A 21,671-nucleotide genomic window follows, 5' to 3' on the forward strand; every position below is an offset into this window, starting at 1 on the left:
TTCAGTTTATGCCTGTGATATTGTTACGTTGTTTTAGTTTTATACATGTATGAGTTAGAAGAATTTAAATTTGATTTGAATACATTTCATCATTTCATCACTTCTTTCGAACCTTATATGCTTTTATATTATCATCATTATAATGGCCGTTTTTTGTGTTGATGTTCATATTAACAAGGGGATAAATCTTTCCATTCAAGAAGAAGAAGAAGAAGAAGAAGAACGGATAGAATAAGAAGAAAGATCAAACACACGCCCTGATTATTGTAAAGTGGTCGTGTATAGTTTTTGAGATTGTCTGATTACCATGGCTTATAAATTTGCATAAAAGGAGGCTCTGTTTAACGAAAAGAGATTATTGTTTATCTACAAATCTATTTCATTGAATAGCATTGTGTGTATACGATAACTTTTTATTAATCGGTTATTCACCCTGAGAGCTAAACCATCATTTTCCCGCTTTTTTGTAGATAACTCTTTGATCGGAGGACGATGGATGTTTATTCAATATTAACGGTGTTCCTCGTCGTGGCTTCTAAAGTACTGTATTTACAAGCGGGGAAGTCATTTCGAAACGACTTGATCGCTATTCCCACATGTAAGTATTTTAATCAGTTTCGAATTATTTCTCTTGTGGCAAAATATTGAAAGGCAGTTTAATTGCTTAAATTGACGAATGACTTCTTTTTATGCATCTGAATGTGAAATTTGATTTTTGTTGTTCTTGTTGTTGTTTTTTTGTTTTTTTTTCTTTCTCGAAATACTCCTTTTAGATTTAAATTAATATCCATTCGATTGCTTCGGTGCAGATAAAATATACCAGTTTGGTGTATGACACAACGAGAATTATTAATTTTATTCATGTTCTGCCGGGAGAAGAAAACAAAATATTAAGTGAATGATTATAACCCGCTGCCATTTTTGTCCAATCTGCGTGACTTCATGAATAAAATAACGGTAATATAAAATACATACCGAAATATAGTAATTGAACTTACAATTTTGATAGTCTAAGAGAAGTAAATAATTGTTTTCTTTTTTTTTTAATAAAAAGGACAACGAAGGATGACACTAATCACAAAAGATACATGAATCAACATCATTATTACCCTTACCAATACAACAGTGATTGTGACGATGATGATGATTTTGTAGATGATTATTAGGATGATGTTAACGATGATACTCTTAGCTAATTGCGGTAATAATTATCGTAACAGAAAAAATTACTTAACTAAAATGAAAAACAACAACAACAATAATATAATAATAAAATACTTAATACCAATAATAATGGTGCTATTGATGATGAGGAGGAGGACGATGATGGTAATGATTATGATGATGATGATGATGATAATACTGATAATATATATATATATATATATATATATATATATATATATATATACAATTATCATCATTATCAATGTTGAATTTATGAGCAGTAGTGGTAGTTATTTTACATGACTGCTAAGAAAGCATAAATGCTTGTTAGTAAGCAACCAGATGACCGACGGCTTTAGGTCCTCTCCGAGGGACCATTTTGTAATCAATATCATTTCATTGTAATGTCTGGTAGATGTTTCCATCTTCCACAGTACATTACAAAACAGGATAGAATATTTGCCACAAAAATTGTCTTCAGAACATGCGAATAGTGCGACGTTCAGGTCGAATTTGTGCTGTTCATTCCATTTCGAATTTGCAATGACAACGGAGACAAATTAAAGCATTTCTTCAGGACATTCTTGTTATTCATATATGGACTTTCGCTTTTAAAATATCTTCAGGTGATTGTTGAAAAAGCTTAATAAATGATGAACTGCTCCACAGAGTAAACTGGATATAACAAGAACAAAAAGGGTCGCCTCTTTTCTAATCATGATGGATTGGATAAATGGATTGGAAAAGAAAAAAAAAGAGTATTATTGTCTAGCCTCAGGTATAACGTGGAACAGACGCGGTTTTAGAAGAATATTTTTTGGGGGAGGATTTTGCGGGCCCTGGAGGTTTATGCATTTATTTTCTACATGTGCTTTGCAGAACAGATCCATTCATAATTAAGAAAAAGTTTGGCTCGAGGGAGAAGGGTGGGGGGGGGGGGGGCTTGATCTACCAAGCTCCCACGTAGAACAGCTACTGGTGTGGTTGAAGATGATGTTGTCTAGTACTACGGGGGTAGTACTCTTCTGAATAATACATTTGAAACGGATCAAAAGATTGGATTGGATATCGTTTCTGTACCTCTAACCCCATTCACACCAGAAATTTGAAGCGTGTAGAAATAGTTTCATTCACACCACAAATTTATAGGGTTCACAAGAGTTATCCAGAAGATCGCTCTTGGGACTAGGCACCTTTCCTTATACTAGCTAGTGGTCTTACCTGTAAGACCCTAAGCATGGGGTATGACATACTTTCATACGTGTCTTTAAGGTGTTGTAGTCTGGTGATTTAATCACTGGACTGGGGATAAAAAGGTTGTGGGTTTTGAACAATAGCACGACTGTTAGATCCTTGAGCAAGGCATTTTACATGCATTGCTTCTCTTCACCCGGGGTGAAAGATGCGAATGTCATTTTGTCTCGTTTAATTATGAACGCCTATAAAATGTATTATGAGGTTGGCGTGTATATCGCTCTTGATAACGCGTTTGCCTGAAAACGGAGCATGACCATTCTTGGTATACAATGTATGGCTCTGTTCACGCTCGCGTATTAGATAGCGCTCATATTATACATAATTATATTAGCCCTCTCCTCACGAACACTCTTCTGTCATGAATGTGAATGGGGCCAAAATGCCGTTCGGCAAAATTCGTGCTTAGAATGACAGAATATTACCTTTGTAACCTTTTTCAAATGAGCTCGACCGACATGCAGACAATATGTGAGAGTACTAGTATTCGGATTACATTTGTAATTTGATTTCTTTTTTATTGGAGCTGGAGGGGTACAGACGGCGAGGAGGAGGTGTTAAAATGCATTTATTGTTCTTTTTCTTCACCTTCATCTTCCTCTCATTACTTTCATCATTATTATCTTTGTCATAATTATTAATAAAACTATCATCACCATTATAAGTGTATAATCAATAATGATAATAGTAATAATAAGTACTACCACTAATAATTAAAAAAAGATTATAACAAATAATAATGATAGATATAATAATCATAATGAAATTAACAATAATACTAATATTGATATTATTATTATCATTACATTATCGACCGTATTCCCATTACGCTATGGTCATACTCAACTATTTAACACAAAGTAATACTTCAATGATCTTAATCCAAATAAACCGTGTTCACACTATACTCTTCACAGGTAACACCATCATCTTAGGATCGACCGTGTTCCCATGTGCTAACCGTTATCAAAGGAACTGTCCTGAACTGCCGCTCAATGAACCGAACCCGGGAGCATGGATGAGGAGAAATTGCCTGGATCCAACACGACCAAGTAAGTAACGCTTGTACTTATAGCACACCAGGGGAGTGTTTCACAAAGACTAAGATCGACTTTAAGTTAGACTTAACTTTGGCTGGCCGTTCATGCCACTGTTTGCTCTCAGCATTATGATCCTTAGATAATGCTTTTTCCTTTAATAATGAATTATCAAAAAAAATATTAATTCTGCAGATTTGTGACCATGATTTGTACGTCCTTTGAGAGACCACTGACAGTAAATGGTGAGAGCAAACGGTTGCATGAACAGCCTGCCACAGTTAAGTCAAATTTAAAGTCGATCTTAGTCTTTGTGAAACACTCCCCTCGGGCCCCAACTTATAAAGAGTAGATATTAATCGCAAGTATGTACATGAGAGATAGGGGACTGCAAACCTGCAATTGATTAGAGGACTTACGATTGATTTGGATCAATCTCAACTCTTTATAAAAACGGGGCCCAGGCGTCATAACGACAACAATAATAAAACAATTAATAATGATAATAATAAATCGGTTTATATAGCGTAGATACTATATGAATACGAAAGTTACCTACCTATTTCTGGGTGTGGTGCATGTGCTCCTTTTTGTGTGCAAGATTGAGTCCATTTCTTTTAACTTTGATCACCCAAAAACTTTACAATATCATATCACTTATTATTTACTATAGAACCTTTCCTGATTGATTCAAGACAAGTTCTTTCACAATTAATCGCATGACCAGTACTCAACTTTATTTTTAAAATAATCATGTTCTGCACGAATACTGTATTATGTTTTTTTTATATGAGTTTGTTTACATGGTAAATCCGATTTTAGTTTAGTTATAAAACGATGTATTGATATTTCTTTTGTCTCGTTTTCCAGCGGTGATAACTCCATTCTTCAACAGGTCCAATACAGTATTCAATCACACCCGTACCCAAGGGGAAAATGTGGTTTTGAGATGCCGTGTCAACAGGTTCAACGACAAATTCATCTTGAAGTGGACGAAACGCGACAAGGGAAGCGAATTCTCAGGTAACTACGATCAATTGATTTGCAACAAAACAATTAAACGCCGACTTTTTACACACTAGCTAGATTTTCGAAAAATCAACCTATAGGGGAAATTCATTTGGCTGGTCCATCACCTATTTATTATTTTGTAATCTGACCATGATTTGGCAAGAGGTGAGGGTACTGAGAATGACCTTGCTATAATTGCGATCGTGTTTTTGTAACTATACATACAACAACCAAAACACCTGTAAGAATGACTACGCTGAACGTAGAAAGGTTACGAATGATACCATTCTTTAATCGAGGCTTCTTTTAAAAAAAAAGGGGGGAGGGGGTGGATGTGTCTAAAGTTCTTTTTAAGGTTGTAGTCCAACAACCAGGGAACCTGTTCCCTTTTTGGTCCTGAGACATCCTGAGACAGGGATTAGTAATTGATGAACATGGTCCAGAAAAAATAGTACCAGGGTGTCCATTTAGTCTCGAACCACGAACATTCCAGTTCCGGGACGACTACATGGTTTGCTATTGAACCTTGACCCTTTCTTGATAATTTTGTCATCAGCTGATCAAGGCCCCGTTTCACAAAACTTGTCATCAGTGACAAATGACAGTTTTTGTTATAAGCTACTGAAATCCTTGGTTCTGATTGGTTATCAGCAAATTTGTAACTGATTTTTGTCATTTGTCATTGAAAAAAAGGCTTTGTGAAATGGGTCCCAGCTCATGATGTTATTTTTGATTCCCTTCCAGAACCAATATTCAGCAGCAACATGAAAACTCCGATAAACTCTCGTCGGAATTTTTCCATGGTGTACAGCCCGGATAACCAATCGGTCACTGCTGAACTGCGGATATTTCAACTCGGTCCAAATGATGCTGGAGTTTACCGATGTGTCTTCCAACAGATATCCGGATTTGGGTCTCGATCCGACCTATCTGATGAGCAGGTCTATAGGATTACTGTTAGATGTGAGTATGATGTCTAAAATCCTCCTTAATGTAACGAATATATGATTATTATATCCACTGGCGTAGCGTCTGCCCACCCATCCAAGGTTGGGGAAGGGGAGGGGCAGGGCACTGGTCTCAATCGGCAAATGAAATGTGCATTTTTATAAGGATACTGAGTAGGGGAGGATGTCAGAGGTGGTCAATGCCTTTTCTCGTCATTTTACCCTTTCCCTGTTTCCTTCCTCTCTGTTCTTGCTTTAAAACATTTTAATTGTTTGTTTTAACCACTCGATTTGGGGGCAGTTGTCTGTGAGTGATTGTCATACGGGAAGTTCCAAAGGGGTTAGTGTCCGGGATGGCAGTCCCTACTTTCCCGGGCATCATGAATTAATAGGCGTTGCATCATGTAGCATTTAATGAACAGGTCTGGAAAAGAATGTTGTCACATCTCATTATAACATGATGATACTTATCTGGTATGAACTCGGAAAAGAGTACTCGATATGAATCTTGAAATACCCAGTGAAACTAATTGAAGTATCTCAACAATTCATCTTGAACTGGATATTTGTTGGCGCAATCTAGGTCGGGGATTGTTGTCTAGGGATTCAGCGGAGTAAAGGGTAAGGGGGATCACAACCTCCCGCGCCCCTTTTAAAATCCGAATTGAATATCAGATTGTACTGTACATAAGTCCAAGAATGTGTCCCTTCCTCTTATGAAGTGTTGACCTTTTCCCTTCTTCTTCTTCTTAATGCTTCCGTCGGAGAGGATTTAGTAGAGAAAAGGGAACGAATATCGGGATGACCCATTTTGTTTCGTGTTTTTTTGTTTTGTAATGTTGTTTATTTTAGTTTTGTAGGGTTTTTTTGTCGAAAAATTGAAGGAATATATTGGCCCCTCTTCAACAGAATCCTGGAGCCGACCCAGGTCAAGAGTTAAAGATTGTAAGATTTTAGGAACATTACCTCCCTCACCCGATTTTTTATATAAAATCCTGGATCCGCCCTTGATCCAAGGGTATAGGGTATTGCTGTGGTGTTAAAGGCCAACTGCACTACTGGTAGCTACTTGCGCCCTCTATATAACAAACAATGCCTAATCGGTGACCATTAGTCCCCCATGATCCTCTTTTTCTTATGCTAACTGAGAGCTGAGTTGATGAGATAACCACCGTCCAGTGACCTTGCAGAGCGGTCTAATCCCTCTTGTAAACTACGGCAGATAAGCTTTAAGAGGAAAGCTCTCAAGACCCGCGTAACGTCGTCACGTGGTCACCGAGCACGGAATGAATAGTTAAGACCCTGGCATATATCCCTGGGGTACCCCTTATTTAATGATGACGTATCTAGAAAATTAACCCTTTTACCTATTAAAAGAAAAAGGGATAGATCGACAGTCGGATCATGTAGAGCTTATCACCTGTAATCTAAAATGAATAAGATCACGTGAAGCGTCAAGGGAACTATAGACATGCCGGTACCACCGACCATTGCGCAAGATCCCAAACTCTACTCACTGGATATTGTGCTTCCGAGTCATTAGGTATTCATTGTAATTCATCTATCGCATGAAAGGCCTGTCTACGTGTGTATCTAAATTTATTACAAGTACACGGCATCTGCTTGAAGCCATGCAGAAGGGCGTTAGCTTTGTGTACAATGATATGAATTAACGCCCTTTTTGCTCCAAACAGACGACGGGATGTATCCTCCATATTGATTCTTTCTTAAAGAATATTCGGCGCCAGAATTGATGACCTCAATCTTAATGGTCGCTTCTTCCAATTATTATGACACATTTCCGGCCCTCACTTCCTCTGTGGTTTCTAATTAGTTCTTGTTCTTTCTAAATTAACAACACCATCGACGATTGAAGGTTGAATAATTAATTTCTAAGGCTAAATATTTTATATTTGGAAGACCTTTGCTTATTGATTAAGACGTTAATATCATTGTAGGTTGTTAGATCATGAATCTCGAGTCCTTTGCAAAGTACTCGTGACCTGAAGTTCCGCCTGGTGCATCTCTGCAGAAATTGTATCTTGATGCGGAATTGCTTAAAGGGATTGGGAATCTTTTCCTCATATTCTAAACAAAATTCTGGATTTAGCACATGTTGCAATCATAATTGTAAACCTTTAGGTCAGTCAGGCTTCCTTTGACTTTAACAAGCCGATCGCCTGTCTGATTATCAATATATTACTATTGGAATCGAAATTTCAAAAACCGTTTCCCCCAACGGTTTTTATAACACTACAGTCTATAATAAGTATGGTAAAACCGGTAATTCAAAGATTTTTACGTCTTCGAGGCACTTCATGATCATTTTGAAGCGTAATTTGTCAAAGCTTCAATATTACACCATATCACAGACACTGATATCACGTAGGGCCATGCATCTCAGATTTGTAAAACTGGAAACCGTTTGTAAAACGACCACTCGTTAAAACACATACAAATTAAAAACTGGAATTCTGACTGCATCAATTTTCTGACAAGTACAATATATTTATGATCGATCCGTATCAATGAATATTGAAATTATATTTTTCTGTGACCACGATTGCAAAGAAGCCAAGGGCACTTTCAATACTTCGCTGTTTTAACCTGAAAAGGTGGTAAATAAATGTCAGGACTTTTAGGATTTTTCGTATTGCTCATGTTTCACAGCCCCTACAATAACAAAGTGAAAGGCTCAGAGAATAAGAAATACATTGTATTGTTCTGGGAAATAACATTCTAGTTTTTATTTCTGATTGTTTTGAGGAAGAAGGCGTGGTCGAAAGGACTTCCAGTAACTATAGATAAGTTAGCAAAAGTAGCAGGTTTCATTATGTTTGTAAAAATGGGTCACACGCTAATCTGGATCCTAAGAAAAAGAAAGAGGATGTCAGGGTATACAAAGGTGTGTGTGTGTGTGTGTGTGTGTGTGCGGGTTTTGGTGCGGGTGTGCGTATGGGTGATGTGGGAGAAAACTACATTAGAGTAGGGAATCGAAATGATCATCAGCTCCTAATTTACCTTTGTTCATGAAATATGCATGTGATATGTCATCGTCCGGGAATTAATTTGCCCCAGAACAATTCCCACTCATTCCATGGCCCGGTATGTTTCCACTGCTCCCGTTCGTATACAATGTTACACCTCATTCTTATTTCGCTAACCAGCAAGCTTTTATAGTTAAATGAAGAAGAAGATTTCTAAATCGAGATTTCTCAGGAAATTAAAGAAAAATAAACATGGTAACTTTCTCTCAGATGTGCACTTATTGCAAACAAATTCAAGACTTATTACTGGATGGTTAAAATCGAAGAACGTCGATTAAATTTCAGGATTTTCACAGTAAACAGATTGAGCGGGTGCCGCCTATACTGTGTAAAATGGCTGTATTATAAGATGGCAACCCCCATTCCCGAGTTAATGAAGTTGGTTAGCGTGACTGGCCTTATGCCTACAAAGATCGATGCTTCGGAATGATTTACCAAAGTAATCTAATTAGGAAAGCATAAAGCTGAGCAACAAACTGGAGTTAATGGAGACATTATATCTGTCGGATGTACGTAGTCCCAAACGTGCACATCGAAGTCATTGCTCTCCGAGTTTTCAGCACATTTTTGTAACCTCAGGTTTATTTCCAGGGTCAAAAGCCTCTCTAAATTTATAGCAAATCTTATTAACTACAAGAACAACGGTTTGGTATAACATTCCATCAATGCGTTGGAAAACAGTTCTTTCGTGTTTTTGTTGTAGGATGGCAATGGGAACCTCCCTCCGAGATAAGAGGTTATTTACACCGAAGGTATCAAAGGTGTTTAGAACACGGGTCGTTGGTTAATTATTCAGCGGAAAATGTGTGGTGACACTATTTTATTCTTTGGGGTAATTTCAGGTTAAAACAAGGAACGTGGTTAGCGAACATTGCCAAGCTCATCGCATGCAATGGGGCATGAACATTAGAAGTATAATAATTTATAGTCAACTGAAGTGGTCTTCGTTAGCACCTCATTAGCACCTGTTCAGGTGATAGAAGAAGTAAATCATTAAGATAAATAGTGGATAAAAATAACATGACCATTACAGACGATGGTGACTGTATGTTCTTTGATCTTGACCGAATAATGTAACATTCTATTAAAGGAATATGCCCTCCTCCTTTTAAACTTTTCTGCCTGTTTCGATTTGCTTTTTTGCTTGTCATTTGATGTTTTTATTCTGAAATTCATTCAGTTAGTCCGGGCTGGGATTCGAACTCTCAACCATAAAACTGAGAGTATAGTATATGAACCCCTATAAAACACGACACCTTGCTCCCTCATTTGTTCTATTTATTCATTTATATCACATACTTAAAAAGGATAGCCCATTTAATAAAAAGTGTTTTTTTAAACTTGGTCCTTTACGAAGATTCATTTCATATAACTAAAGAGATATTTACAACGACAACAAAAGATAAACGAACAAACAAATCATAGGCTTATATATATATATATATATATATATATATATATATATATAACATGACAAACAGGAATTATCAAGTGTAGGGCAGTCAATATAAAAGAAAATCGAAGGATATGTACCAACATGTAATGGCTAGATAGTTCGCTCAAGTTTACAGAAATTTGGTACAGATATAAGAATTATGCGTCTAGTTGAAATGATGATAGAATATCCATTCCAGTGTTAAATTATTTAACAATTATTTAGTCCGCGTTTAAATTCCGCTTAATCCCCTGAACATCTAATATCAAGTGGCAATTTGTTCCACATATTATTTGCAGCAGTTAACAAAGTATTTCTATAAAAATTCACTGATTCATACCTCCAGTCACACTCAAAAGCAATTTTGTTTTGTTTTGTTTTAATTGTCCACATTTCAAATAACGAGATTGTCTCATACTTAAGATTTAACAAGAGAATGCATAATAAAACAATGATAGACATGTAAAATATAAACATAATGATGTGAAATATTAGGAACCTAATAAGAAGCAAAGCTTGTATAATATAGGTTCCCGAATAAAATACATCAACGTTGTAACTGAATTCGAACGCAATAACATAAGACGTTGAAAAAGGATTGAGTCACCGATAACCGACAAAAGATTGGCTGTTTAGTGTTATAATTATATTCGGTCAGTTGTCTGGTGTCTAGGGGTATTAGCCTAGATATTAGATAGACAGGGGTGCACGGGTCAATAGCTCGCAACCAGCGATAACTAATCTGACCATAAGATGCTTTGATAGGGAATATCTTATTACGCTCCCTCTGTCTGTCTTTCTATGTCTCTCTATCACTCTCTCTCGCCCTTTCTTTCCTTTCTCTCTGCCTTCCCTTTCCCCTTTCCCCTTTCAAATTTTGATACAAAGATATTTTTCTATTGATATTGTAAATTGTAAATAATTTTACTGTTTATTTTGATGGGACTAATCTCGATTAGAATGATGCCAGAATATGTATTTGTATACTGTATATATCTTTATCTGTATGCGAAATAAATGTGGGTAATGAAAGATCAGATCGAATCAAACGGATCTCTCTCTTTCCGCTCCCTCTCTCTCTCTCTCTCTCTTTAATCCTCTCTTTCTCTCTCTCTCTCTCTCTCTTTTCTCTTTTTCTCTTTCTATATTCTATCACTCTCTCCCCTTCTCTCCCTCTTCCTCTTCGCAGATCCAGCAAAAGTTAGGGGCATTGGACCTCGGATGGCGCCATTTTGGAGCTGGGATCAGCCTGGGAGAATCTATGTCAACGAGACAGACAATATCACATTGACTTGTATAGCAGATGGATTCCCAACACCCATTGTATTATGGCAGCTACAAGACTACCCGAGTTTATCCGAAAAGATTAATAGTAATGTATCTCACTCCAACATCCTAATTCTAGACGCAATTGAAGGGATTGGGTATCTTTGTCTCAGATTCTGAAACAGAATCCTGGAATTAGCGCATGCCGCAATGGTAATTATAAACCTTTAAGCCAGTCAGGAACCCCATGACTATTACAAGCCGATCGCCTGTCTGATTATCAAGATATTTATGAATGGAAATCGAAATCAAATTTTGCGTTTCCTTAACGGTTTTATATAACACTATAGTTTATTGAGGAAAATTAGTAAGATTTTTACTTTTTGGAGGCACTTCATCATCATTTGAAGCGCAATTTTTTTAGGGCTTCAATATTACACCATATCACAGACACTGATATCACTTAAGGCCATGCATCTCAGATTTTACATTGTTAAAATATATTTTTAAGCATCGCAAAGTCGTCGTTTGCTCGAAAGGAGGCCATTCCTACTCTTGACAATAAATAGCTCTTACGACTTTCTTGCGAAAAGCTGACGATTTCCAGTTTTTAAGCTCAGAAGGAAGATATATGTATATGTTTTGCCATAAAAATATATCTTAAGGCATGAGAAAGCTTTAAAAAAGGAATTTCCTCTAGAAATATTAGTAACATCTAGTTCAATTCAATTCAATTCAATTCAAAGTTTATTCAATACTCTTCATAAAAACATTTAAAACATACAAATACAGAATGGAGTTATAAATATAAAAAGACACAAAAAAAGTGATAACAAATACAATGGCAATTTATAAGAGCATTTGGGATAGGCAGAAAGGAGGGAAGTTCCTTATATAAAAGCCTACCCCCAAAAACACACATACATGAAAACGAGAACAAAAGAACAGAACAAAAAACAAAGAACATATTAAAACTTACTATCATGCACGATCAGAGTATATAAAAAAAAAATGTCAAAAATTGGCCGATACTATTGATACTGATTATTATACTTTTTTAACAGAAATTGTTTATATTTGATTTTAAAAAGATTGAGAGTTTTGCATTTTTTAATTTCCTGAGGTATACTATTCCATATTAATGGTCCTTTAAAAAATAGTGAATTTTTCATACAAGTCGTTCTAATCTTGGGGAGGTGATAATTTAGGGCATTTCTAGTATTAAAATTATGCACATCACAATTCAAGTTAAAACATGTAGATAAAAAGGTAGGCAAGTTGCCATTAAAACATGAAAACATGAAAACTGCAATATAAAAATTATGCATATCGATTACATTCAAAATTCCAAGTTTACAAAATAAAGGATTACAGGGAGCATAATACTGGGAATGAGTTATAATGCGTATTGCTTTCTTTTGAAGCTTAAGTAACCTTAACATATCATTTTTATTAAAATTTGCCCATGCAACTATACAGTAATTAAAATATGGTGTTATTAAAGTATGATACAACATTTTCAAAATATTTAAGGGATAAAAATGAACTTTATATAAAATACCTATATTTTTTGCTATTTTATTGCACACCACATTTATATGCTCATGCCACTTCAATTTATGATTAATTACAATACCTAAAAACTTAAGATTATCTACACGTTCAAAATTATGATCATTTACTCGTAAGTGAATGTTGTTAAAATCAATATTTCTATTTGTAAAAACCATAAACTTAGATTTATCATAATTTAAAACCAATTTAGTATGATTGGTTTCAAACATGAATTCAAACGAAGATGAAATCATTTTGTGTGCATTTAGGTTGTGTGCTTCAAACGAGAAAACAAATCTTGTAACAATGATAACAAAATACTACCTGGAAATTGTTAATTAATTTCCCAGATGACGTAAACTCGCAAAATCGTGTACACTGTTACTGTTCAATTCATAAATCTTCTTCAAATGATAGCTTTAAATTAGTCTCATGTACAATTCTGTCTATCCAAAAAGATTAAAGAACAACAAAAAAGTTGATCATATGACATAGCTAATTTCCCAGTATAGAGTATCGAAGGGCTAACGCCGTATTTGCTCGTCGTCCAGTTTGCCAAACGACAGTGCCTGCGCATGAGGTTCCCCGTGAAATAATTCAAGCAGCGTACTGGAGCAGGGCAAATTTAATGTTTAGCGCTGGTGTGATCACCACACCATTGCTTGGCACACCATTGCTTGGAACCAGCAACCTTCACAACCTGGCCAGTATGACGCCACACTTCGGTACTTTCCACATATTTCTCACTTTTTATTGAATTGGAATTATTGAGATTCTTATTTTCTCTTCCCTATCTAGGTTATACCGACCTGGATGGCTCTCTATATCTTCCTCAGATAACAAGGAATTACTCCGGCACCTACACATGTGCTGCAAGAAATATTTTAAACAGACGTAGATCATCATCAAGGACGGTGGAACTGGTTGTCCAGTGTGAGTAAATAGATGTTTACCCTCTCTTTCTTACGTTTTTGAAAAGTATAGTTATGGTATATAATACCTAAGCTGATAAAGGATAACATAATTATTTCACTCATTTATGTTATTTCACAGGTAGCATAAATAAACAACAGAAGAATTTTGAAATGTCAAGATAACATACAAGAAAATAGCATACATTTCTATAAGCAGATAGATGCATGTATATGGAGAAGGTAGCAGCCAAACAAGGAGAAAAGGGCACTATTATGAGACTGACCCAGAAATTCGAATATATGTAAAATACGTATACTGTCATGATGTTTAAAAATACAAAATGGCATTACGCCAAAAACTATACTAACTACAATACAACAAAACAATGGTTTATTGAATAATTTATCTCGGGCTATCATCTCAGTGCTTAGGATACTTTTAATTTCTTTCTTGTTGTCTCTAACTCTAACTCTTCCTTAGTATCTCTTCCTGTGTCCCATTTCCTCTGATTTCCCTCCCTTTTCTCTCTCTCTCTCTCCCTCTTTCTCTCTCTTTCTCTCTTTCCCCCTCTCTCTCTTTCTCTTTCTCTCCCCATTTCAACCCCGAGCCCAAGACATTGCTGGTATAAATCTCCCTCTCTTACTTGCTACCTGATTTCCAATTGATATAGATCCGCCGCAATCTGACCAAAGTTACGTAGAGCGCAAGGTTGGTGCTGGTCGGTATGTCCTCTTACAAGGCTTGTTCACTGGTCTACCAATCCCGACATACCACTGGTTGAAGAACGGGAAACCGCTATCGACCAGAAACAACTCGTAAGAATGCTACTTATATCATATTCATATAAATGGGATACAAGCTGAAGACAGGAAGTTATTGGGTATCTGTTTCTCAAGGTCCATTTCACTGCTGCCCCGAACGGTCTCCAAGCAATTTTTTTTTTTTTTTTTTTGGGGGGGGGGTATTTATTTTTATGTTTCTATAGATTTGTTAGTCTCAGTTCTCTGTCATAAAGAAAATTTTACATAATTTATAATACTTTATATAAAATTACAAATAGTCTTCAACTTTGCGAGTAAACATTTACCTATAAGGTTACAAATACATTGTTCATATAAAATATATTTGCTGATGAAGTTACACATTTACAGCAGAAAATTATGGGACATAGATAGATAGAGCGATATGCATGGTGATGACGGTTAAAACATTTCGTGCAAGTGTACTTTCTACAAAATTAATCTTTAATTAATTTTTGAATGAAACTGCGAATTGGTGTCACCTGTCTGACCCTCGTTCCTGTCCTACGTGTGAAACCATAAGACTTCCGTTTTTTCTCGATTTGAAAACAACAATTCTTGTTAGCATATATGTTTTTAATAGTATAACTCCATACAAGGGCTATGGTTCACAATAGTGTAAATAATAGTAATTCTTCATGTGTATATATTATATGTTTTGCCGTAATTTTTTCTCGCTGAAGTTCACAGAAATGAGCATCGGTAGAGCGGGGGCGGGGTAAAGGATGGATTGTGACACCAACCCCTTTCAAAATATTTGTCATGGGCAGATCGCAAAAAATTATCTCCATTTTAGACCTGTTGGAAGATAAATCGTACGATTATAGCCGCACCAGAAATTCTGGTTTATCTCTTTGCTTTAAGAAATTATAGGGCTAAATTGTCGGCAGGTTTGGTACAATATTTCCTGCCTCTATTTTAAGATGATCTGGTGATCGGCTGGTTACATCTTCATTTCATTTGTTCTTTTTTCAGACCGGAAGCGGTATCAGGACGAAAACTGGTCATCGTAGGGCTGGAGCCCGCAGAGCATTATGCAAACTATACGTGTGTAGCAACAAACGTCTTAGGGTCAGCGAGTATTACGTTTGATGTGAACGGTAGGTCAAAAATTCAAACCTGAGTTGTTGTAGGACATCAGTCGTCCATATTATTGGTTAAGGACTGATAGAAACAAAAATCAGATGATTAAAGATAAATAAAGTATACGGGTTAAGCCGAGTGATTAATACGGTTAATCCAGCTCAACTACAGATAGATTTTGAAAGATCTTGTCCATGTGGTCTATTACAAAACTGTTCTTCCTTTTATGCATCTTTAAAGCTTTCAACAACCATGCTACTTTCCAAAACGTCTGTCTTCGTATGCTTTTACTTCGGACAAGTCTGGTCCTTGCTATAATTACATTTGATATCGTCATAAACATGTTAATAAGCCGAACCTTTCATACTAAAGGGTACCTGGACAACCCGACCAACAGACTGCCCGATCCTGGCTAAAGCGACCAATGACCATGGACCTTTGGTCACGTTATCCGGGGGGGGGGGGTTCACAAAGATCCTAAGTTGAACTTATCTCCAAGTTGGACTTCAGAATTATGGAAAGCCGTTAGCTTCCTGAACATATTTTGTAAAAGTTATTTTAAAAAGCATAAAATGTTGATTCAAATCATTCATATTTTTTTTATCATGGGAGATTTCATATTCTTGATGTGGAAATCTATGAAAAGTCTCAAATACTTGAATTTTTGACTTTGAATATATTTAATTATAAGGATACGAATGGCTATCCATAATTTTTAAGTCCAACTTAGAGATAAGTTCAACTTAGGACCTTTGTGAAACACTCCCAGGGCGTGCTGTCTGGACCCCATTCTAAAGCAGTCTACTTTAACAAAGGTGTTAGGGGCTTTTATAAGATAGTATATTTCTCGAATGATGGTTCTACCGTCTCTAGGAGTCTTAATTTTCATCGTCATTCCTCTCGAGTCTAAAAGATTAAACACATTTACACTACTTTTCTCTCTGTTTATCAGGTCGTCCTTATCCTCCTACAATTTTGAACAGGAAACGATTTGGCGCGAGACGTCGTTCGTTTGAGCTTTCCTGGTCGCCGGGACTGAATGCTGTACACATAATACCAGTTACGTCATATAACCTCCTATACAGACGAGTTGAAATTAAGGTTTGTGCATTAAGACTATTTATTTCATTTATAGCTAGTGATTATAAACCACACCTAGGTAGACAGAAACAAAAAAGCCTAGAATATAACTTAATCGATGAACGGTTCTCGAAACAAAAAAATCCATGACACTGAAATATTCGGACTGGCCGGTGTTTTTTAAAATGTTTTTTTAATCTTTTTAATCAACAATTTGCACAATTTTTTTTCTCTAAAGGGCGGAGGGAGGTGGAGGGGGGGGGGGGGGGCAATTGCATCTGTGTCCTGGACACCATAATACTTAGATACCCCCACTTAATAGCATTAAGAGAAGCCTGTCTAGTTGTTTCGTGTTTCAGAGATTGTGTATCGTAATTGTTATTATGATTATCATTCTGAATTTTAATATTTCCATCGTTTCATTTTTTCAAATATAAATCGGACTAAATTGAAACAACCCTGAGCGTCATCCACATTTTCTCCCATTGCACACATTCTAAAAACATAAAATACGCCTCATTATATCCCTTTTATCCTTTTCTTTTCCCCCTTTATCGCCCTAGTCGGTAGGAAATGTAATGAAGGTAAACTATTATCCCAACGATGCGCCTAACTCGGTCATTTTAGCGGGCAGTTTGTCTGAGGGCGTTAGAAGATTCTATCTGACCGAACTCAAGGAGAATAGCACCTACGAGACCGCAGTTTGTCCGATGAATGCTTATGGGAAAGGAGAGTGTGCAAACTTCACGTTCTTTACTCCTACTGGTAGGTATCCCCTTTGGTTTGGTATATTGTAACGGCTGAGCCTGGTATTCAGAAGAGTCGATGTTAGAAAACTCCACAGACGCGGATCCACGAGGGTGTCTGCAAAACTTATGGCCGTGCTATCAGAAGATATACTGCACACACGCATGACTGCAGGTTTTCCACCCCCCCCCCCCTTCCCCAAAACAATTTGTATCCACTGGTCAGAATCTCACCCTTTTCGATTTCTTCGCACTTTTTCTCAAAATGTACACCCCCTGGGCAGTGTTTCACAAAGATCCTAAGTTGAACTTATCTCTAAGTTGGACTTAACAATTATGGACAGCCGTTAGCATCCTTGAAAATATTTAGTAAAAGTTATTTTAAAAGGCATAATGTTGATTAAAATCATTCATATTTTCTATTATTATAGGAGATTTCATGTTCTTGATGTGGAATTTATGAAAAGTCTAAAATACTTGAATTTTTGCTTTTGAACATATTTCATTATAAGACTACAAATGGCTCTCCATAATATTTAAGTCCAACTTAGAGTTAAGTTCGACTTAGAATCTTTGTAAAACACCCCCAGGACCCTAAACAAGTTTATCATGTAATGGAAGTCTTTATCCCTGTCGTATTAGTCAACGCCGCGACACTTGGTTTATAGGGTCCTCCCGCGCAAAAACATACAATCAAACAAACAAAAAACACCTTATTGTCGAAAACGAGAGGAGATGTGATTGAACATAATACAGAATCATTGTTTGACATTAAAGCCATGCCGTACAAGAATCACTACCGCAAAATTCCATCTAGTGCTATCTCAGGTCAGTTGTAGAAGTAACTCGTAACTCGTTGCTTCCCTAGCTGCGCTCGGATCGAGTCCTCTATTTCGAAGTGGAAAATAGGTATTAAAGTCCAAGTCCACTCCAAAGATAACTTACTTCCAATAGAAGCAGAAAAGTCAGACAAACCAATCATTAAAAATGTTTGAGTAAAATCGGAAAACTAATAAGGAAGTTATGAATCTTTGAAAAAGTGTGAAAAACCAATGAAACAATGGAAATCACGACACAAATTGAAGAATTGATACTTTTTTCTGAGCATTGTATATTCATAGTTATTGATTCTTATATAAATAGTTTATCAAAATTCATAATTTTCATGATTTAACTGAAAAAATACTCTATACTAGTACATCCACACAAAAACATTACTTTCAATATAACTTGGATCCTAAAGTGAGGAAATAAGGTTTTTAGGAGGGAAATTGGTAATTTATATTATCAATTTAAAGAAAACAAATATTTGATAGTGAGGCAATGACGTCACAGATTCATGAGTGTGTTGCCTTGTCTTGTGATTTTTAAACTTGTTTATGTCATTAAAAATTCATATTAAACTTGTTTTTATTAGTTATCCGATTTTGCTCAAACTTTTTTGATTGGCTTGGCTGATTTTTTTCTGCTTCTACTATGACTAAGGTTTTTTTATGGAGTGGACTTACCCTTTAAGTTAAGCACTGTTGGCAATTTGACCCTGCGATAGCGCTGTGCGATAAACAGTACCAGAGCCATCTATACACACAGCTTTGCCAACTTGGTGCACTCGGTAACAACATGGCGTATACTCCTTCGTTTTCTTCTTGCCTAACAAAGCAGTAGTTGCCATATTGTGTCCAACTCGAACCGGGTTGGCCAAACTCTATGTATAGATGGCTCTAGACTGGCTAGGGGAGACCGTTGATCAGTTAAGTCTCGCTTCAAGAACAATTATTAGGTTTTTAGACAAAACAGAACTTTCTAGCACTTATAAATGCTCTATTTTCTTCTTCCTTATTCTACAGAGGACATGATTGTTTCTCCTACTATTATCGAAGAAACAGGTGAGTGTATTATATTCTCCATCAATACCTATCAATGTTCTGTCTCCTTTTTTTTCTTGGTAGGGTATATGGCAAAACAAAAGTGTCATTTTCGGTTACACCGAGTTTGACTATTAGGTTCCAGTGCTGCTAGGGAATTAAATGCGTTTAATAGAGAAAGTGCAATTGTCTTTCTCCTTTCAATTAACCAAAATGACATATTCTAATTTGGACATCCCTAAATTATTTCACTCTTAAATTTGGATCTTTTTCTTTTTACAAAAAACTCGGACGCCTCATCAGAGCAATATCAAATATTTACCCCACACTGTAAAAAATAATTTGTTCATTGGTAATTTTTACGTATTTTTTCCATGTAGAATTCACTTGTAAACATTAGTTTTGCCACTTACGCACTAAATTTAAGTCTTGCTAACTCAAACTTTCAATTTAGTAGAACATACGTGGAATATTTAAGTAAAATAAAATACATAAGAACTTTAAGTAATTTCAGCTTGTATTAATTTAGTAATTTTAACTAAAAATCAGAAATTATACGTATTACTCAAACAATTTATGTTGATTATTCTTATCTTTTTAAAGTAAGGACCGATGCAGTGCGTAATAGAAATATTTACATAATTTATGAATATTCATTAAGACCAAATTAAACTCTTTTTTTAAATAAAACAATTCTTTTTTGTGATTAAATGAAAATTTAAGGACTTTAAAACATTTACTAATTCATTTAACATGGCTAAGCAAAGACAAGACAATTTTTAATTGTTACCCAGTCCAAAACAAATAAAAATTTGATATTTCAGGAAATTGTTAACCAATTTTCCTTTTAAGATGCTACGATCAAGTATATATAAAATTTGGAGCCTTTCAATATGTGTCGATTTGAAGCGTATGTAATAGTTTGTGATGGTGGTAGATATATATATATATACGGTTAAATCTTAAATAGAAGTAGTGAATGATTAGTGGATGTTACTTGTTAGATTAGATGGGTACCAAATCGTGCCATATGTAATCCTATCATAGCTTTTTCTTAATTATCTAAAATGATTACAATACTTAAATTATTTACGTTAATGTAACTCGATTTAACTGAGTAAAAATGTATTCAGCAAAATAAGTAAATTCTACTTAAGATGCCGTAGGTAATATTTACTTAATAAAAATAAGGCAATTCTTTTCCTCAATTTTATTGAGTTATTTAGACTATTATTTTTTTACAGTGCAGCTATTGTTCATTATCATGATTGTTGCACCGTAATACAAAATGAAATTGATTTATTAAGTAATATACCGATGCCACGACAATTTCCTTTTAGGTATCTAAAATTGATGACTTTTATATGTTTAATTGGTTACCGAGTAAATTTTCTTGGTCGTTTCGTGTCCTCGCCAATAGCCAATATGTAACATAAAATATTTTTTTGACGAGGAATTCATTGCAATTATGTTTTCTACCATTAAAACGTCTATTACTAAACCATGGATCCATGACTAAACCTTAATAAGGATTATTTCTTCCTCGTTTGGGTTTATTGATTTGATTTGATTTGATTTGATTTATTGGTTTCTGTATCTTCTTTTTTATCATCCATTTTCGTGAACATAATATGGTTCGATATAATATTTCATATGGATATAATATTATACAGAAAATATACGAGCCCCATCATCACCGCATTGATGCAATTGTTTTCATTAAAAAATGTCAGAGTACTAAGGCAGACTTATTACATCTGGTGTAACCCTTCTTCCACTAATTTATGATGTTTAACCCATGCAAATTCATGTAAGTCTTTAACAAAACGATTAAACGAAATAAACAAGCTGTGTAATATAAATGGGGAATATGATGTTACTTTATTGTTTTGTGTTCATTTTGTAACATATGAATGTTCTATATGGAATGAAACGTTAATGAGTTGCACTCGACACATCGTCGGAATAAAATCTGCTGAGTTAGTCCATACGCTTTAAAGTCAGTATTATTTTGATTCATTTTTATTCCACCAGAAAACCCAGCAGAGCTCAGCCCCGCCCCAAAGTCACTTCCTGTTTCAACTGGTCGAGCCTCATGTCGGGTGGCGCCCTCTTGTTTGTTGACAATGATCGCACTTGCTGTTTTCTGCATATCAAATATGGAGATTTTGCAGTACGAGAAAACATAGGATATTATCGAACTCAGTATACTGAAACCATCCTGGAAAGTGATATCTTATTCTAATGTGAACTTATTTTCTATGTTGTGAATACGGAGTGATATATTGTATATTAATTGTTTTAAATGAAATTATAGTCTATGTTCACCCTACATTTAAAAGTACTGAATGAAATTTAAACTTGTAGAAAGTAGGAAGGAGATGGAGACAACTTGCTGACATTTTTTAATCGGAGACATGGGCACTATAACCCCAACATGTGGTAATTTTTTTTCTTTCCGCAA

General features: G+C 35.5%; 1 protein-coding gene across 1 annotated transcript; it reads left to right on the forward strand.

Annotated features, from left to right (window-relative positions):
• The first annotated feature begins 477 nt into the window (after positions 1 to 477).
• LOC100893011 (limbic system-associated membrane protein) lies at positions 478 to 21,671 on the forward strand. The gene is made up of 12 exons (XM_030978059.1): positions 478 to 598; positions 3,339 to 3,473; positions 4,329 to 4,481; positions 5,214 to 5,432; positions 11,088 to 11,270; positions 13,517 to 13,651; positions 14,304 to 14,448; positions 15,409 to 15,533; positions 16,469 to 16,617; positions 17,160 to 17,361; positions 19,190 to 19,228; positions 21,242 to 21,671. The coding sequence occupies exons 1-12, from the start codon at positions 493 to 495 to the stop codon at positions 21,394 to 21,396; spliced, it is 1,746 nt and encodes a 581-aa protein (XP_030833919.1). The 5' UTR covers positions 478 to 492; the 3' UTR covers positions 21,397 to 21,671.

The sequence above is a fragment of the Strongylocentrotus purpuratus genome, unplaced genomic scaffold (assembly GCF_000002235.5).
Source record: "Strongylocentrotus purpuratus isolate Spur 01 unplaced genomic scaffold, Spur_5.0 spur5_scaffold_1, whole genome shotgun sequence".
NCBI classification, from domain to species: Eukaryota; Metazoa; Echinodermata; class Echinoidea; order Camarodonta; family Strongylocentrotidae; genus Strongylocentrotus; species Strongylocentrotus purpuratus.

What these genes read in the sequence shown, in the direction of transcription:
- LOC100893011 (XM_030978059.1), top strand. Translation starts at nt 493, where the DNA reads ATGGATGTTTATTCAATATTAACGGTGTTCCTCGTCGTGGCTTCTAAA. An exon ending in CCTGGATCCAACACGACCAA is followed by an intron (nt 3,474 to 4,328) that starts GTAAGTAACGCT and finishes CTCGTTTTCCAG; the next exon opens with CGGTGATAACTCCATTCTTC. An exon ending in ACAGACGAGTTGAAATTAAG is followed by an intron (nt 16,618 to 17,159) that starts GTTTGTGCATTA and finishes TTATCGCCCTAG; the next exon opens with TCGGTAGGAAATGTAATGAA.